Source organism: Physeter macrocephalus, chromosome 8, assembly GCF_002837175.3.
Source record: "Physeter macrocephalus isolate SW-GA chromosome 8, ASM283717v5, whole genome shotgun sequence".
In the NCBI taxonomy this organism is placed as follows: Eukaryota; Metazoa; Chordata; class Mammalia; order Artiodactyla; family Physeteridae; genus Physeter; species Physeter macrocephalus.
In genome coordinates, this window is record NC_041221.1 from 68,101,753 (window position 1) to 68,114,961 (window position 13,209).

General features: G+C 38.1%; 1 protein-coding gene across 1 annotated transcript in view; it reads left to right on the forward strand.

Annotated features, from left to right (window-relative positions):
* Positions 1-818: 818 nt before the first annotated feature.
* RGS7BP (regulator of G protein signaling 7 binding protein) overlaps positions 819-13,209 on the forward strand; it is a 20,904-nt gene continuing 8,513 nt past the window's right edge. The window contains exon 1 of the mRNA XM_007121633.1: positions 819-882. Coding sequence (XP_007121695.1) covers positions 819-882 — 64 coding nt within the window. The remainder of the gene's footprint in view (positions 883-13,209) is intronic.

The following is a 13,209-nucleotide window of genomic DNA, read 5'->3' on the forward strand; positions in this document are numbered from 1 at the left end:
TTCTCTCCTCTTGAAAAGTGATCACTCCACGTTTTATCATATTCACATTTGTTTGCTTTACCACAGTTAATAGAGAAAGGCTCAAGTACTTTATAATAAATTTTAGAGCATAAATTCAGTGTTTATTTAGGCTTAGATTGTTAAGCAAAATTATTAGAATTTTATTACTTTTCTTTTTTCATAAATTTTTCATTTTTTCACTAAAAACACTTAGCCTTTGATAAATTAACCATAGCAAACAATAAAGGATGTCCTTTAGACTGAGACAAAAGACCGATAAAAATAATTTGTATCTTGGCTCTCTAACCATATTATGCTAGGGCCTTAATATTAAAGAGCTATCTTCTAACTGGTAACTGAATAGCTCTTCGTTAGTTTCTCTAAAAATAAAAGTTTTTAATCTCTTCTTGCAAGCTAGGATAGTCTTATGTTTTAAATGTATTTTGGAAGTTTGTTCCAACAGTTAAATTGAAAATGTCTGATATTTTCAATTACTTAAAACATTTATGATTTTAAGCTCCTAGCAGAAATCTGCTGCTGAAGGGGAAAAATATTAAGAGCTGTTATTCAGAAAGACAATTATGTAAGAACTGTGACCTTGGTTATTGGTTTGAAAGCAAGAAGTCCTATATTTTAGACCCAAGGCTTTAGAAATCTTTAGTGGGCATTTTCCCCTCTCAGAGCTGAGACAAATGGCTGATGAGTGAAATCTTGAGAATGTTCACAGCTTTTCTCTTTCATTCTGTTGCAGCCCAGAAGGTGGTGAGATCCATCCAGAAATCTGTCGGCTCTACATTCAGCTGCAATGCTGCTTAGAAATGTACACAACAGAGATGCTAAAATCCATATGTCTGCTGGGGTCTCTTCAATTTCATCGAAAAGGTATCTTCATTTAATATATTGCCATAAACACTGAGAAATGTTAAACAAAACCTCATCTTTTGCAAAGGCCTATATGTACCATTTGTCTATCTACACACAATTGGAATGGATATAAATGTTCAGGAAATGTTTGATATAAATGAATAAAAGAAGTCTATATCAGTACTATCAAAGTACATAAGAACATAGACCATCTTGAATAGAAATTGTGGTAGAAACAATTCTCAAATTTATTATTTTACCACTTGTGAACATGACTTTGGCTAGAATCAGCATGGGCAGCAAAAATATATAATGATCTTACTAGGGTAGAAAATGCTATCCAAGATTGCTGCTATTTCCCTAAATGTATTTGGTTGCAAGACGACAAATTACAAGTTGTGTCCCAAAGATTTAAAAATAGGGGGAACTCAACAAACAAAATCTCATTCCCTGGTTTAAGCTATAAAGAGACTATATTGGCTTAAATGAATGAAACCTCTAGAGGCAGCAGTGGCTTCAGCATGGCTTGATCAGACTTCTGATTCACATTCTGAGTGATGTTCTGCTTTTCTGGGGTGGGGGCGGTTGACTTTACCCTCAAGCTGCCCTTCCCCAACATTTGCAAACTGATTCCAACAGTTTCAGTCATCACATATGCATACAGAGAGAATTTCTCCCATTATAGACTAGCAAATGTCCTGAGCTTCGTTCTAACTGGACCAGGTCAGACCACATGTCTACCCTTGAACCAATCACAGTAGCCAAGGGGATGGAATTAAACTGATTGGTTTAGGCAATCAAGGCCCATTCCTGGAGCTAGGAGAGGAGTCAACTCCACCCAACCAGTGGCTATTGCATAAAGGGACAGGGTGGAATGGAATGGATGCTGGGAAGGAAGCCAAAAGTTTCTGTCACTGGAGGATTCAATCTATATTTTCTTGGCTAATTCATAACAATAATTTTTGGGAGCCTCCTGAATGCAAACATTTTGTGCTTGAGATCAAGAAATAGAGGGATGCACAGAAGGTAATCTTTGTCTATGATTTAAATTCAGAGATAGAAAAGGTCAGTAAACTGTAATAATCAGGGAAAATCTTTTAGAAAGGGTGGGACTTGAGCTAGGTTGTGAGGATAGGGTTCAGATAGGGAAGGAAAAAGAAAGACCTTTCAGGTGAAGAAACAGCTGAAGAAGAGATATGAAATCAAATGAGCATGCAATTTGAGAGGAACTAGATGACATGATAAAGTACCTGTAAAAATAAAATCTTGCATACACACATATGTATGCACAAGTCAGAACTAAAAGTAAGATTATGCTATGCTGCTCCAAAGAGAGATTATTTTCTCGAAACATGAATATTATCTTTTTCTTTTTCCTTCTAAAGGCTGAATTTTCATGGGTTTCCACCTTTACTTCATGTTTGGAGAGATTATCCCCTTGACACTCAGGAGTCCTGATCAGAAAATTGAATACTCAGACACACTGATGACCCAAACAGTTGTCATTGGCCCAAAGTCTTTGTTAGTCCACTCTGTTCTCATACACCACCACCATCACCCCCCCCACACACACACACGTGCATTCACACATGAACACACACACACAGTAGTATTTGCATTCTTTCTAATCATGGTTGACTAGACTGGGTATGGGTCATTTTTTTCCCCAGGTCTGCATTGGCTGTGCTTGCAGTATTTCATGCCCGTGTTGCCCCTGAAATCTCCCTGGATGATTGTCCGTAACACAATGTGACCCCCACTTCCTGTCTCACTCTAACTCCTTGGTTTTTCACCTGGTCTCCCTGCCATCCACTCCTACTTTCTGTCTTTTCACAAATGACTTTTGAAAGGAAGACTCTTCTCTGCTAGCTCTCTGCTTAAAAGTAAAAGGGATTCCCTCATCCAGGTTCTTCCTTATCGTATTTGGTCTTGACCACACAAATAAAAAACACATCATCTCTTAACTGATCAGCTCATGTGGTCTGCACTGCCTCCTATCTTCACTGTCTGTCTCTGATCCCTGTCCTTCTGTGCCTCTTCCTTTAAAAATAATAAACCTCTGCTCCCTGCTCTAGCACCTAACCCTCTAAGTATGACTCTAAAAAGAATATACCTGATGGAATCTTTGATTTCTCCCCATTGTAGGATTAAGTCTCCAGATGGATTTCTATTTGATTCTTCTAAAATCATTATTACTTAAAGTGTAAATCCTTAGAAAATGTGCTTCAAAATTATCCAGGGTGCTGGATAAACATGGAGACTCATGAATCCTGTCCAGGACCCACTGAATCAGAATCTGGGGGCACTCCAGGTGATTCTGAAACACACTGAAGATGGATAACTGTTTTGCTACCTTTGAAACAAAAGGAAATCACCCCATCATATGTATAAAAATGGAAACTTTCAAGCCCTCACCTGGCTATTCTTACTCACCTAAGTACATACTTTCAACTTTGTTGTATGCTTTATTCTTTATCACCACTAGACAGAAGTCTGTCTACCAAGAATTAAGATGCCAGATAATATACTCTTTATCCAAACAGTGGTATCTCTAGTGTGACCTTGGACTAGGAGGGGTCCTATCTAGATGAGCTCACTCAGTCCCTTCAAGAAATCAAATAGAGTTGGCCCTTACGGATTCAACCAACCGCAGATCATGTACTATGCTTACAATCTATGGCTGTTTGAATCCACAGATATGGAACCACGGATACAGAGGGCCAACTATGGGACTTGAGCATCCATGGATTTTGGTGTCCATGGCAAGTCCTAGAACCAACCCCCCATTCCCCCCCACACACACATACAGATACTGAGGGATGAGTATAGTCCTCAGAGACTTAGGGGAATGGTGATTCCCATTCTAGTCTATAACACTCGAAATCTCTTTCTGCTTAGAATCTCTTTCTGGTATGTTCTTTTAATGCTATGGTAAAAATTGGTATTTTGATAACTTTTAGATTAGCTAATTTTTTCTCCCTCCTAATTTCTTATCACAGCTTGGCCAATTCTTCTTTACTCTTTGTCTTCTATCAAGGAAAAAAAGGAATTGTAATTGAGTCATTATTTGGGCTCTATATGAGAGTCTCTGGTCAATTTTTTGTTGTGATTAGATTCTGAAGCCAAATTGTTTTGCAATTCTCTGTACTTTTACTTTTTAAATTTATTTATTTTATTTATTTATTTTTGGCTGCCTTGGGTCTTTGTTGCTGCATGTGGGCTTTCTCTAGATGCAGCGAGTGGGCACTACTCTTCGTTATGGTGCACGGGCTTCTCATTGCAGTGGCTTCTCTTGTTGCAGAGCACGGGATCTAGGCTCACGGGCTTCAGTAGTTGTGGCTCGCGGGCTCAGTAGTTGTGGCATGCATGCTCTATAGCGCAGGCTCAGTAGTTGTGGCGCATGGGCTTACTTGCTCCGTGGCATATGGGATCTTCCCAAACTAGGGCTTGAACCCGTGTCCCCTGCATTGTCAGGCAGATTCTTAACCACTGCGCCACCCGGGAAGCCCCTTAATTTATTTTTATTTCTAATTACCTCCCTGACTGCCACCATAAGTCCAGAAAGAATTGAATATCACATTTAATTTTACTATTGTATTGAGTAGTCATGTGTTTACTCTTTGAAGAAAAAGGTCACACAACGTTACCGCAGGGGCGAGGAGTATGGTTTGTTTCTGGGAAAAATAAGCCTCAAATCATTTTGAATCTCATTTTCTGCAGAAAGCTTGAATTTAATAATGAAGATTGTCCTTCTCTCCCAATTAAGCAAATTATAAGTATCCTTTGCCCTTAACAACTTCTTCAGTAGAACTTCATGCTTTTTGCATGCACCATGTTTCTGAATTTTTGCTGTCTCATAAGTCTGATTGGTACAATCTACTTGGAAATCTTTTATACTTTATAAGATCATGCTATTGCCAAAAAAAATGAAGACAAACAGTACTAAGATGATAGTCTTATTTCATGGCCAACAAAATTAAAGTAAATTATGGTAATATGAGGTAAAAACCCACATTTAATAAAGGCTATTGGATTATACCATGCAGAGTGTGGTTCTGAAAAACCGTGGAGAAGCTGACAAATGGGAATAATTTCAGGCATTGTGTAATCTCATATTTTAACACTTTAAGTTTTAGATCAGGCCATTACTTGACAAAGTCTAATTTCTATGTTTATAGTGAAAAATAGTTTCTCTCACTTCTTCACAGTTAATTAGGTAGGAAGTCTTTCCCCACAACTGAATCCATGTATCATATTGACCATTAATGCCTGTTTCCTGACACCAGATAAAATGCGACCGCGGGTTTCATTCACTCTATTGGCAGAAAGTGAAGCCAGATTTCTAAGAGGATTGGATGATCCTGCCGTTTTGACCACGTCTTTCCTCTCTCCCATTCTCTCCCCAGTCAGTCAGTTTTGACAACCTTCCCATTCTGAAAGGAGCAGAGAAGAGAGAGCACTCCGGTGCAGCCCCCCTTCACATGTGAACTTGCTCCTTCATCTTTATTTTCATCTCTCCTTGCTCTCTCAAAGGTCTTCTCTGACTCTGCTCCACTCTTCTGCCATCACTTACAGCGAGATTGTCCCCAGGTCCTTTGAGGTATACCATTCTCCCTTCCTCCCCCTAAGATAAGATGGGTTCTTCCCCTGCAATGTGCCACCAGGATATATAAAGAGAGAAAAAATGCAGAGGAAATGTAGTCACAAAAGGGGAAAGAAGAGAGAAATGTCAAAATCTAGTGGGAGTTGAGAGCTCAAGATGCTCTCATAAGAAATTAATAAACCGCCATCCATCCAGCAAAATACAGGATAAACTTAAGACAAAGAATAGAATATGAGCAGTAAAGGCTCCAGGGTATTCAGCCTCCTATTAAGAAATGTAAAGAAAATGACCCACCAATAAAATAAACAAGCAATGCAAAGACAGAAATAGAATAAAACCACAAGTAAAGCCTTATTTTCCAGTGTAATGAGGCAATCGATACTAAAATAGAACATTAGGTTTGAAGAAATGAAGTAGAATAAATCTTAAAATAGATTATGTTTCAAATTATGAGTGGAAGCATGCATTTGTTCTTTGAACAAATATTTGTTGAGCACCTATGTAAGCTACTGGGAGACTGAAACGATAAGGGCTGAAGAGATCCCTGTTCTTATGGAGTATATAGTCTCGTGCAGAGAAATAGGGGGAAAAATTTGTAAAAATCCCAAACACTAAAATTACAATGTCAATAATTAGAATAGGTAATGTAATAGAAAGTGACCATGACTGGGTGGCTACTTTAGAAGGGATGGTCAAAGCTCTCCGAGAAGGTAGAACTTAATCTGAGATTTAATGACAAGAAGGACACAACTTCATAAACATTGGTATCTAATGAAAAGGACCCAAGACCAGAACAACTTGGACTATCTGAAGAACCCAAATATAACCAACTTCTGGAATGTAAGGGCAATCTAACACCATCTATTACTCTGTCTCCGTGTCCTCATATATCAATACCAAAGAGTGAACAGGACACAATATTCACCACCTTTTGTCAAAGTAGATGTCAGCCGAGGACTAGGATAACAGCAATGATAATAGCTTCCACTTATTGTATACTTTCTACTTGCCAGGTGCTTTATACATGTCATCTTATTTCATCCTCAAGTATCGTTTTTCCCATTTTACTGATGGAGAAGCTGAGGCTCAAAGAGGTAACTTGTTGTCCAAGGTCACAGAGCACATTAATCCTACTGCATAGTTCATGATTGTTCCACTACACCAGACCATTTCCCACTAAGCTACATTGGAGAAAGGCAAGAGAACATATCAAATCAGGAAATGAAAGATACTAGCACCATAAGTTGAATTTTATCCACACATCTGACAATGATTGGTGTGCGTATTCCAAAATACCACGTTTAATGGCTAAAATTTATTGTATATTTAATTTCTTACCAAAATAAGTTCAGAGAGTTACTTTTAAGATGAGAGGGAAAGTAAACTCTGTAGATTATTTAATGATTTATAAGATATTTTGCTGTGATCCAAAGGGAGCATGATTTAGCCATGATACCCATTAAAGGAAAGTTGAAATTAATTAACTATACAGTCAATACCGTCTGCACATTGTTCTGCTCTACCTTAGAGGTTGGAAATGGAGAAGCGAAACCTCATAGGGACCTCCCTCAAATGTGTTTCCATTGTCTGCTCTTCTCCTGTGCCCTGTGATTCTGCTTCCTCACTCAGCTAATGGAACCACCAAGCTGACTACTACTCTGGGGTCAATGATAGGACTACAGTGTCATAAGGAGCACAGAGAAGGACACAGGGTGGGGGAGGGAAATAGCTCTGTATCGGAAAATGTTTATTTCCCAGCGTATGGGCAAGAATGGATTTCTGTTTATGGTATAAGTATTATTTTCCACTCTGTGTTTTATGGCACTATGAATATCTTCTTACCACAGTGTAGAAAAGCCTTTGAAACTATTTTTTAATATAGGCAAACAACTAACTGAACTAATATAACTTATTTCTATTTAAATTACATGTTTTTTGGAAATGCAAGAGTACAAGTGGATTACTTAACAAACAGCTTACATTTCCCCAGTCCTTTTCACACTGGATGGAGTTATAAATCTCCTACCCGTTATGAAAATGCATGAGAGTGAGAGTAACCACGTGGTTAAGCTTCCACACATCTCATGTAAACTGTGTTCATTTAGTTGTTCACAGTCAGTATGAGAACTGTCCCGAGAGCCTTCCCTGTGTATCGTATCATAGCAGATAATGTGTCAGGAGCACAAAGGACATAGGAAATTTGCCCCTGCCATCAAGGAAATGATAGTGCAATGATAGAATATTAGCTCAGAGAAGATTAGTTTGTTTTGTTTTGATTCCTAGGGAAATTTACACAAATGGATAAAATTGACTCTGCTGGACATCGGAGTCCAAACTCAGGGCCTCCAAGGAGACACTATGGCCATGCTTTCTACTGTCACTATAGGCTGAAGACAGGCAGGCAAGCAAGGAGTGGAGAGGAGAAGGGGAAATGGAGAGGAAAATATGAATAGAAAAGAAAGAGGATGGGAGAAATGAGATCAAGAGGAGGAAAGAGGTCTCCAGAGTAGAGTGTGATAAAGGGGCCTCCACTCTAAATAAAGGACCCCAGCCCAGTCTTCTGGGGCCAGTGCCTAGGACTTCTGAGGTGGAAGAGCTCTGTGGGACTCTTGAGGCTGCCCCACAATCACATGTGTTTTTGTTCCTCCTAAACAACTGACCATTTCTCACAAATATAAGAATAACTAGCCTTCCAAACTGGTATGTGCTTCATGTGTGGTTTCCCTTAACTTTTCCTCAAACATGCCTATTATATTATCCATAAACAGGCTAAAAATACATGGAAATCCCAAAGGAGCTGAAGGCCAAAAGCTTTGCGAGGCCCTGAGGAAAGTGGCCAACTTTTTGACATCCTGGTTCTCAACAGTGGTGAAGCCAGCTTAGTGACATTTTAAGGCGCTCTAAAGGTTCTCCTTCTCCCCTCCCCCTCCATCCCCTCCCCAAGAAAATACTTGTTCACTGAGGCCTGAAATTGATGTTTCAGGGGACAGCATTTTTCATTTCATAATAAAAAATGATTTTAAATGCATAGTCACTCTTGGGCAAAGTAAAACTTTGACTTGAAGTTACCATCTAGAAGCAGCTTGACCCTTTCCTGAGAGCAGAGCAGAGAGCCCACCTGATGTTAGAAACAGGTGCTCCTTCTAAGGATAACTGGTCAAAGGGGGGAAGCTGGGGATGCAGAACTCAGATAGGCCAACATCCAGGTTTATGAGGCGCTCCCCTGCCAACTTTTTAATGTGGCTCAGAAGAACATCTATGGACCAGCCCGGCTAGCCTCTCCAGCCTCATGTCTCACCAGCAACCCCATCTCAACTGCCCCCCATACCCTGCCGGCCACACACACAGCATCTTGAACTACTTCGAGGAACTTGAACTTGGAAGTTCTTTCCAGTTGTTCTCTCTGCCTGAAACATATTGTCCGCCCTGCCCCACTCCACAACGATCCCTTTCACCTGGTCTACCCTATGCTTTCTTTGGTTTGTAACTTAGATGGGACTTTCCTGAAGAAAGCTTTTCCTGGCTCTCCAAGGTGGGGCCTATGCCCATGCAATGTGTCCCCCAGGCACGTGTTACATTGAGGAGTAGACACCTGATTTGTTGTCTGTTGTCCTCTCCAGAGTTGATCACCTTGAGTGTTTTCACCATTGTATCTCCGGCATTTAGTACAGTGCCTGGAGCAGATAAAGTTTCAATTAATAATTATTGAATAAGCAAAGGAATTTGCTTTCATTCTGCATCTGTTGTTAAATGAGAGGGAGTATAATTGGAGAAAAAGAAGCTTGTCCAGAGATGTTGGACTGAACTCACACATCTATTTCCCCTCCTACTAAAAACCCATCGAAATAACAGCAAAAGATACAATGAAAAGAATAAATCCATATTCGTTTTTATATTTGTCAGGGTAGGGTAACAGCTGCATGAAACATCATCAAATCTCAATGGATTAGAACAAAGAGAGTTCATTATTCACCATTGTCATAGTCCAATGCCAGAGCTAGGGCGGGGTGGGCCCTGTTATTCTTTCCATTCCCCACATCCATCCAATTGTCAGGGGAGAAAAGAAAGCATGGACGTTCCCATGAGAGGATTTTTAGAAGCCAATCTGGAAGAGGCATACATCACTCTTACTCAGAATCCATTTGCCATAACTCTGTCAAATGAGCCCTACTAATTGTAAGAGGAAAAAAAAAATAGAGGTTGGCAGACACAAAACAGTCTCCCATGGCCCTGAAAAACAAGGAAGTATGATTTCAACAAACCAGAAATTGAGGAATTTCTCAAAGCTAGAAAGCAACAGGGATTCGATTGGTGGATATAAATGAAGAAATGAAGCCACAACCAATAAGAAACTCAAGAAGAAACAAAAGAAATTCATGCAGGAGAAAAATACTACAAAAATAAAATCAATTCCAGAGATACTTCAAAGTAGGAGTCAAGAAATACAAATCACAGGAAGGATTTCTGGAACTGCTGTCAGGGAAGTAAATGTTTGAAATTGCATTCAGGAAAAGCTGGGCTGCCCCACACTGAGTAACCAAGACCATCATTGCTTACCCCATGAGGACACCTGCTGTGAGTGTCAGGACCAGGCAGCAAAGCAGAACAGAGGGTAAAGTAGCTCGAATCCTCCATAAGGACTGCTGCAGAGGAAAAAGAAAGCGAGCACATGACTCCAGTGTTTTTTCCCAGGCTAAATTGTTCCACATATCTCTTTGGAGTAGGAGTTGTAAACAAGAAACTCAAAGCAAACACGGGACCCAAAAAATAGGCTGTGTGCCCAGGTAAACTTATCAATGGAGATGAGAAGCACCCTGAAGACAAGCTTTAGACACACATTGTCCAGCCACACATCCTGCCCCTTTTCCAATCACCAGAGGAGGATACTCATCAGAATGATGGGCAAAGAGAGATCCTCAAAGACAAAGCTGAACAGACATCCAGGGATGAGCAGATTTTTAAGAAAAATCAACACCCTGAAAGGGAGGTACCAAATGGCAACATGCAAACAACAAATACTTGATGAACAAATTTTAAAGTAGAAACAGATGAAGAATTTAAAATATAAACGTAATCAATAGATTTATTTTAGGTCTGTCATACCTCAAAAGCAGTAACTGTAACAGAAAGGAAGCAGCCAGATTTGTTGGAAATGAAAGTGTTATCCATCAAATAAAATTTTAATAGATGGGTTAATTAGTGTTGGGAGACAATTCTCCTTCAGGCTCTTGCATTTCAGGGAACAGAGTTTTTCTTGCAAAGTGAGGCACTGACTGCCCTTTGTTTTACACTATCTTTTCAAGGATGTTTATTTAGTAAATGTTCTTTAAAAATAGAGACAGTGCCTCCCCTCCAGAGCAAGGCATGCTTACGATTCAGTATAATGAAAATGTTTCCCTCTGGCGCAAAGGGCAGACATGCTTATAGAAGACTTAGGATCCTTAATCTCAGGGTTCCTGTCTCCTGTGTGTGTGTGGAGGTATAATGATCTGGCTCTTCTTGTGTCTCCCTGTGGGAATTAAAACTCAAGAAATTAACACAAATGCTGATACTCTACTACTATTTTGTGAGTACTAAATTTTCTTTGTCTCTAACCCAGGAGTCTCGTGTCTCTTTCCAGGATCCATGAGATTGTGGCAAGTTAATTCACAGGTAGAGGGAAATCTCAGACTCTTCACAGTTCTTAACAATTATTATAATGGAAATACTGAGAGCCTAAAATAGGGACCTGAAAGATCAAGTCTAGGTATTCTCCCAGAACTCAGCCCCCCACAGTGAATACAGAATATAGGTCTAATTAAGATCCAGAGACTCTAACATGAAATAGGATTCTTAAAGAATAGAGAAAACAGAGAGAAATAGATAATTAAGAAAAATAGAAAAACTTTTGCAAACCTAAAGAAATATTTATATTGAAAAGGCTATAACATCTTAATAAATCACTCCATAGATCACTTAATATTTACAAAGGGGAAAAGAGTCCTCTACCATGGTAAAAGCTGGAAGAAATCACCTTAACCAAGTAATCAATACTTAACTAACATCAGTAATAATGGGACAAACACATATAATTTCTAATGCAATGCACTAAAAAGGACACAATATCACTTCTATATTCTTGCCAAAAATGTTTACTCTGAACCTAGACTTGTGGAAACAATCAGACAAAGCCAAATTTAAAGACATTCTTTAAAACAACTGGCCCGGACTCTTTATTCAAAAATATCAATGTCATGAAAAATGAAAAAAGACAAGGATGCTATTCTAGATTAAAAGAGAATAAAGAAACATGACAATTAGATGTGGTACTTAATCCTTATCTGGATCCTTCAATGTAAAAAAAAAAAAACTATAAAGGACATTATTGGAACAAATGGGGAAATTTGAATATAGAATATATATATATTAAATAATAACATTGTATCAAATTGAATTGAATCATTTAAATCAAAATTAAATAAAGTTTTTCATGTGCTAATTGCTTTAAAGTTATGTAGGAAAACATTTTTGTTCTTTAGGAGTTATATGTTGAAGTATTTGGGACAAAGTAACATTAATGTCTGCAACTCTTAAATGGTTCAACAAAAAATTATATATATTATACAGTTATACATATACACATTATACACATAATCCATATATATGAAACCTATATATGTATATGTATGTATATAGGTATATATACACACACAGAGATTGGGAGAGATAAAAGAAAAATATGGCTAAATATTAACAATTGGTTAAACTAGAATATTTGGATGTTCATTGTATTATTCTTGCAAGTTTGCTGTAGGTTTGAAAATTTTCAAAATAAAAAATTGGTGAAAGTAGATTGTAAATGCCAATCAAATGCCCAAAAAAGGAGTAATAGATAAAGCACCCATAGCTAGACATATTTAGGAACCATTTCATAACTCAAATGCTTAAAGATAAAAAATTTTCAGAGGGCCATAAACAGGCTACATACATAGCATCCTTGGGTATAGATAGAAGAAAGGGAACAATATCATCCAAGTTGTGAGAGAAACTTAGTTAGAACATAGATTTTTATATCCAGCCAATTAGAATTTAAGTGTGCGTACAGCAAGAGAGAGATAGAGAAGAAAAAGTATTTTCAGTAATATAAAGACTAAGAAATTTTGTATTTGGAGATCTCCTCTGAAATAATTAGTCAAAGATATGTTCCAGCAAAATTAAAATGAATCCAAGAAACAGGAAGATATGGAATCCAAGAAACAGTGGTATACAAAGAAATTGTAAGCCATAAATACACAGCATTAGAGATATGAAACAGTTACAACAGAAAACCATACTATTAAAAATGTATTTAGTGAATAATTTTCTAGGACAAATGAGTTATCAAATTTAACTCAAGAAGAGTAAAATCTTTTAATAAACCATTAAACCTAGACAGTACTGAAAAAGTAATCAATGAGTCATCCTTCAATAAAGTTCTAAATCTCAGATGGTAGTAATTTATACTTTCACCTGCAGTGGAAATTATCAGTATCTATTACATAGAGAGAATTCTTACAAATCAACAAGACAGCCCTATTTTTTTTAACATCTTTATTGGAGTATAATTGTTTTACAATGGTGTGTTAGTTTCTGCTTTATGACAAAGTGAATCAGTTATACATATACATATGTTCCCATATCTCTTCCCTCTTGTGTCTCCCTCCCTCCCACCCTCCCTATCCCACCACTCTAGGTGGTCACAAAGCACCAAGCTGATCTCCTTG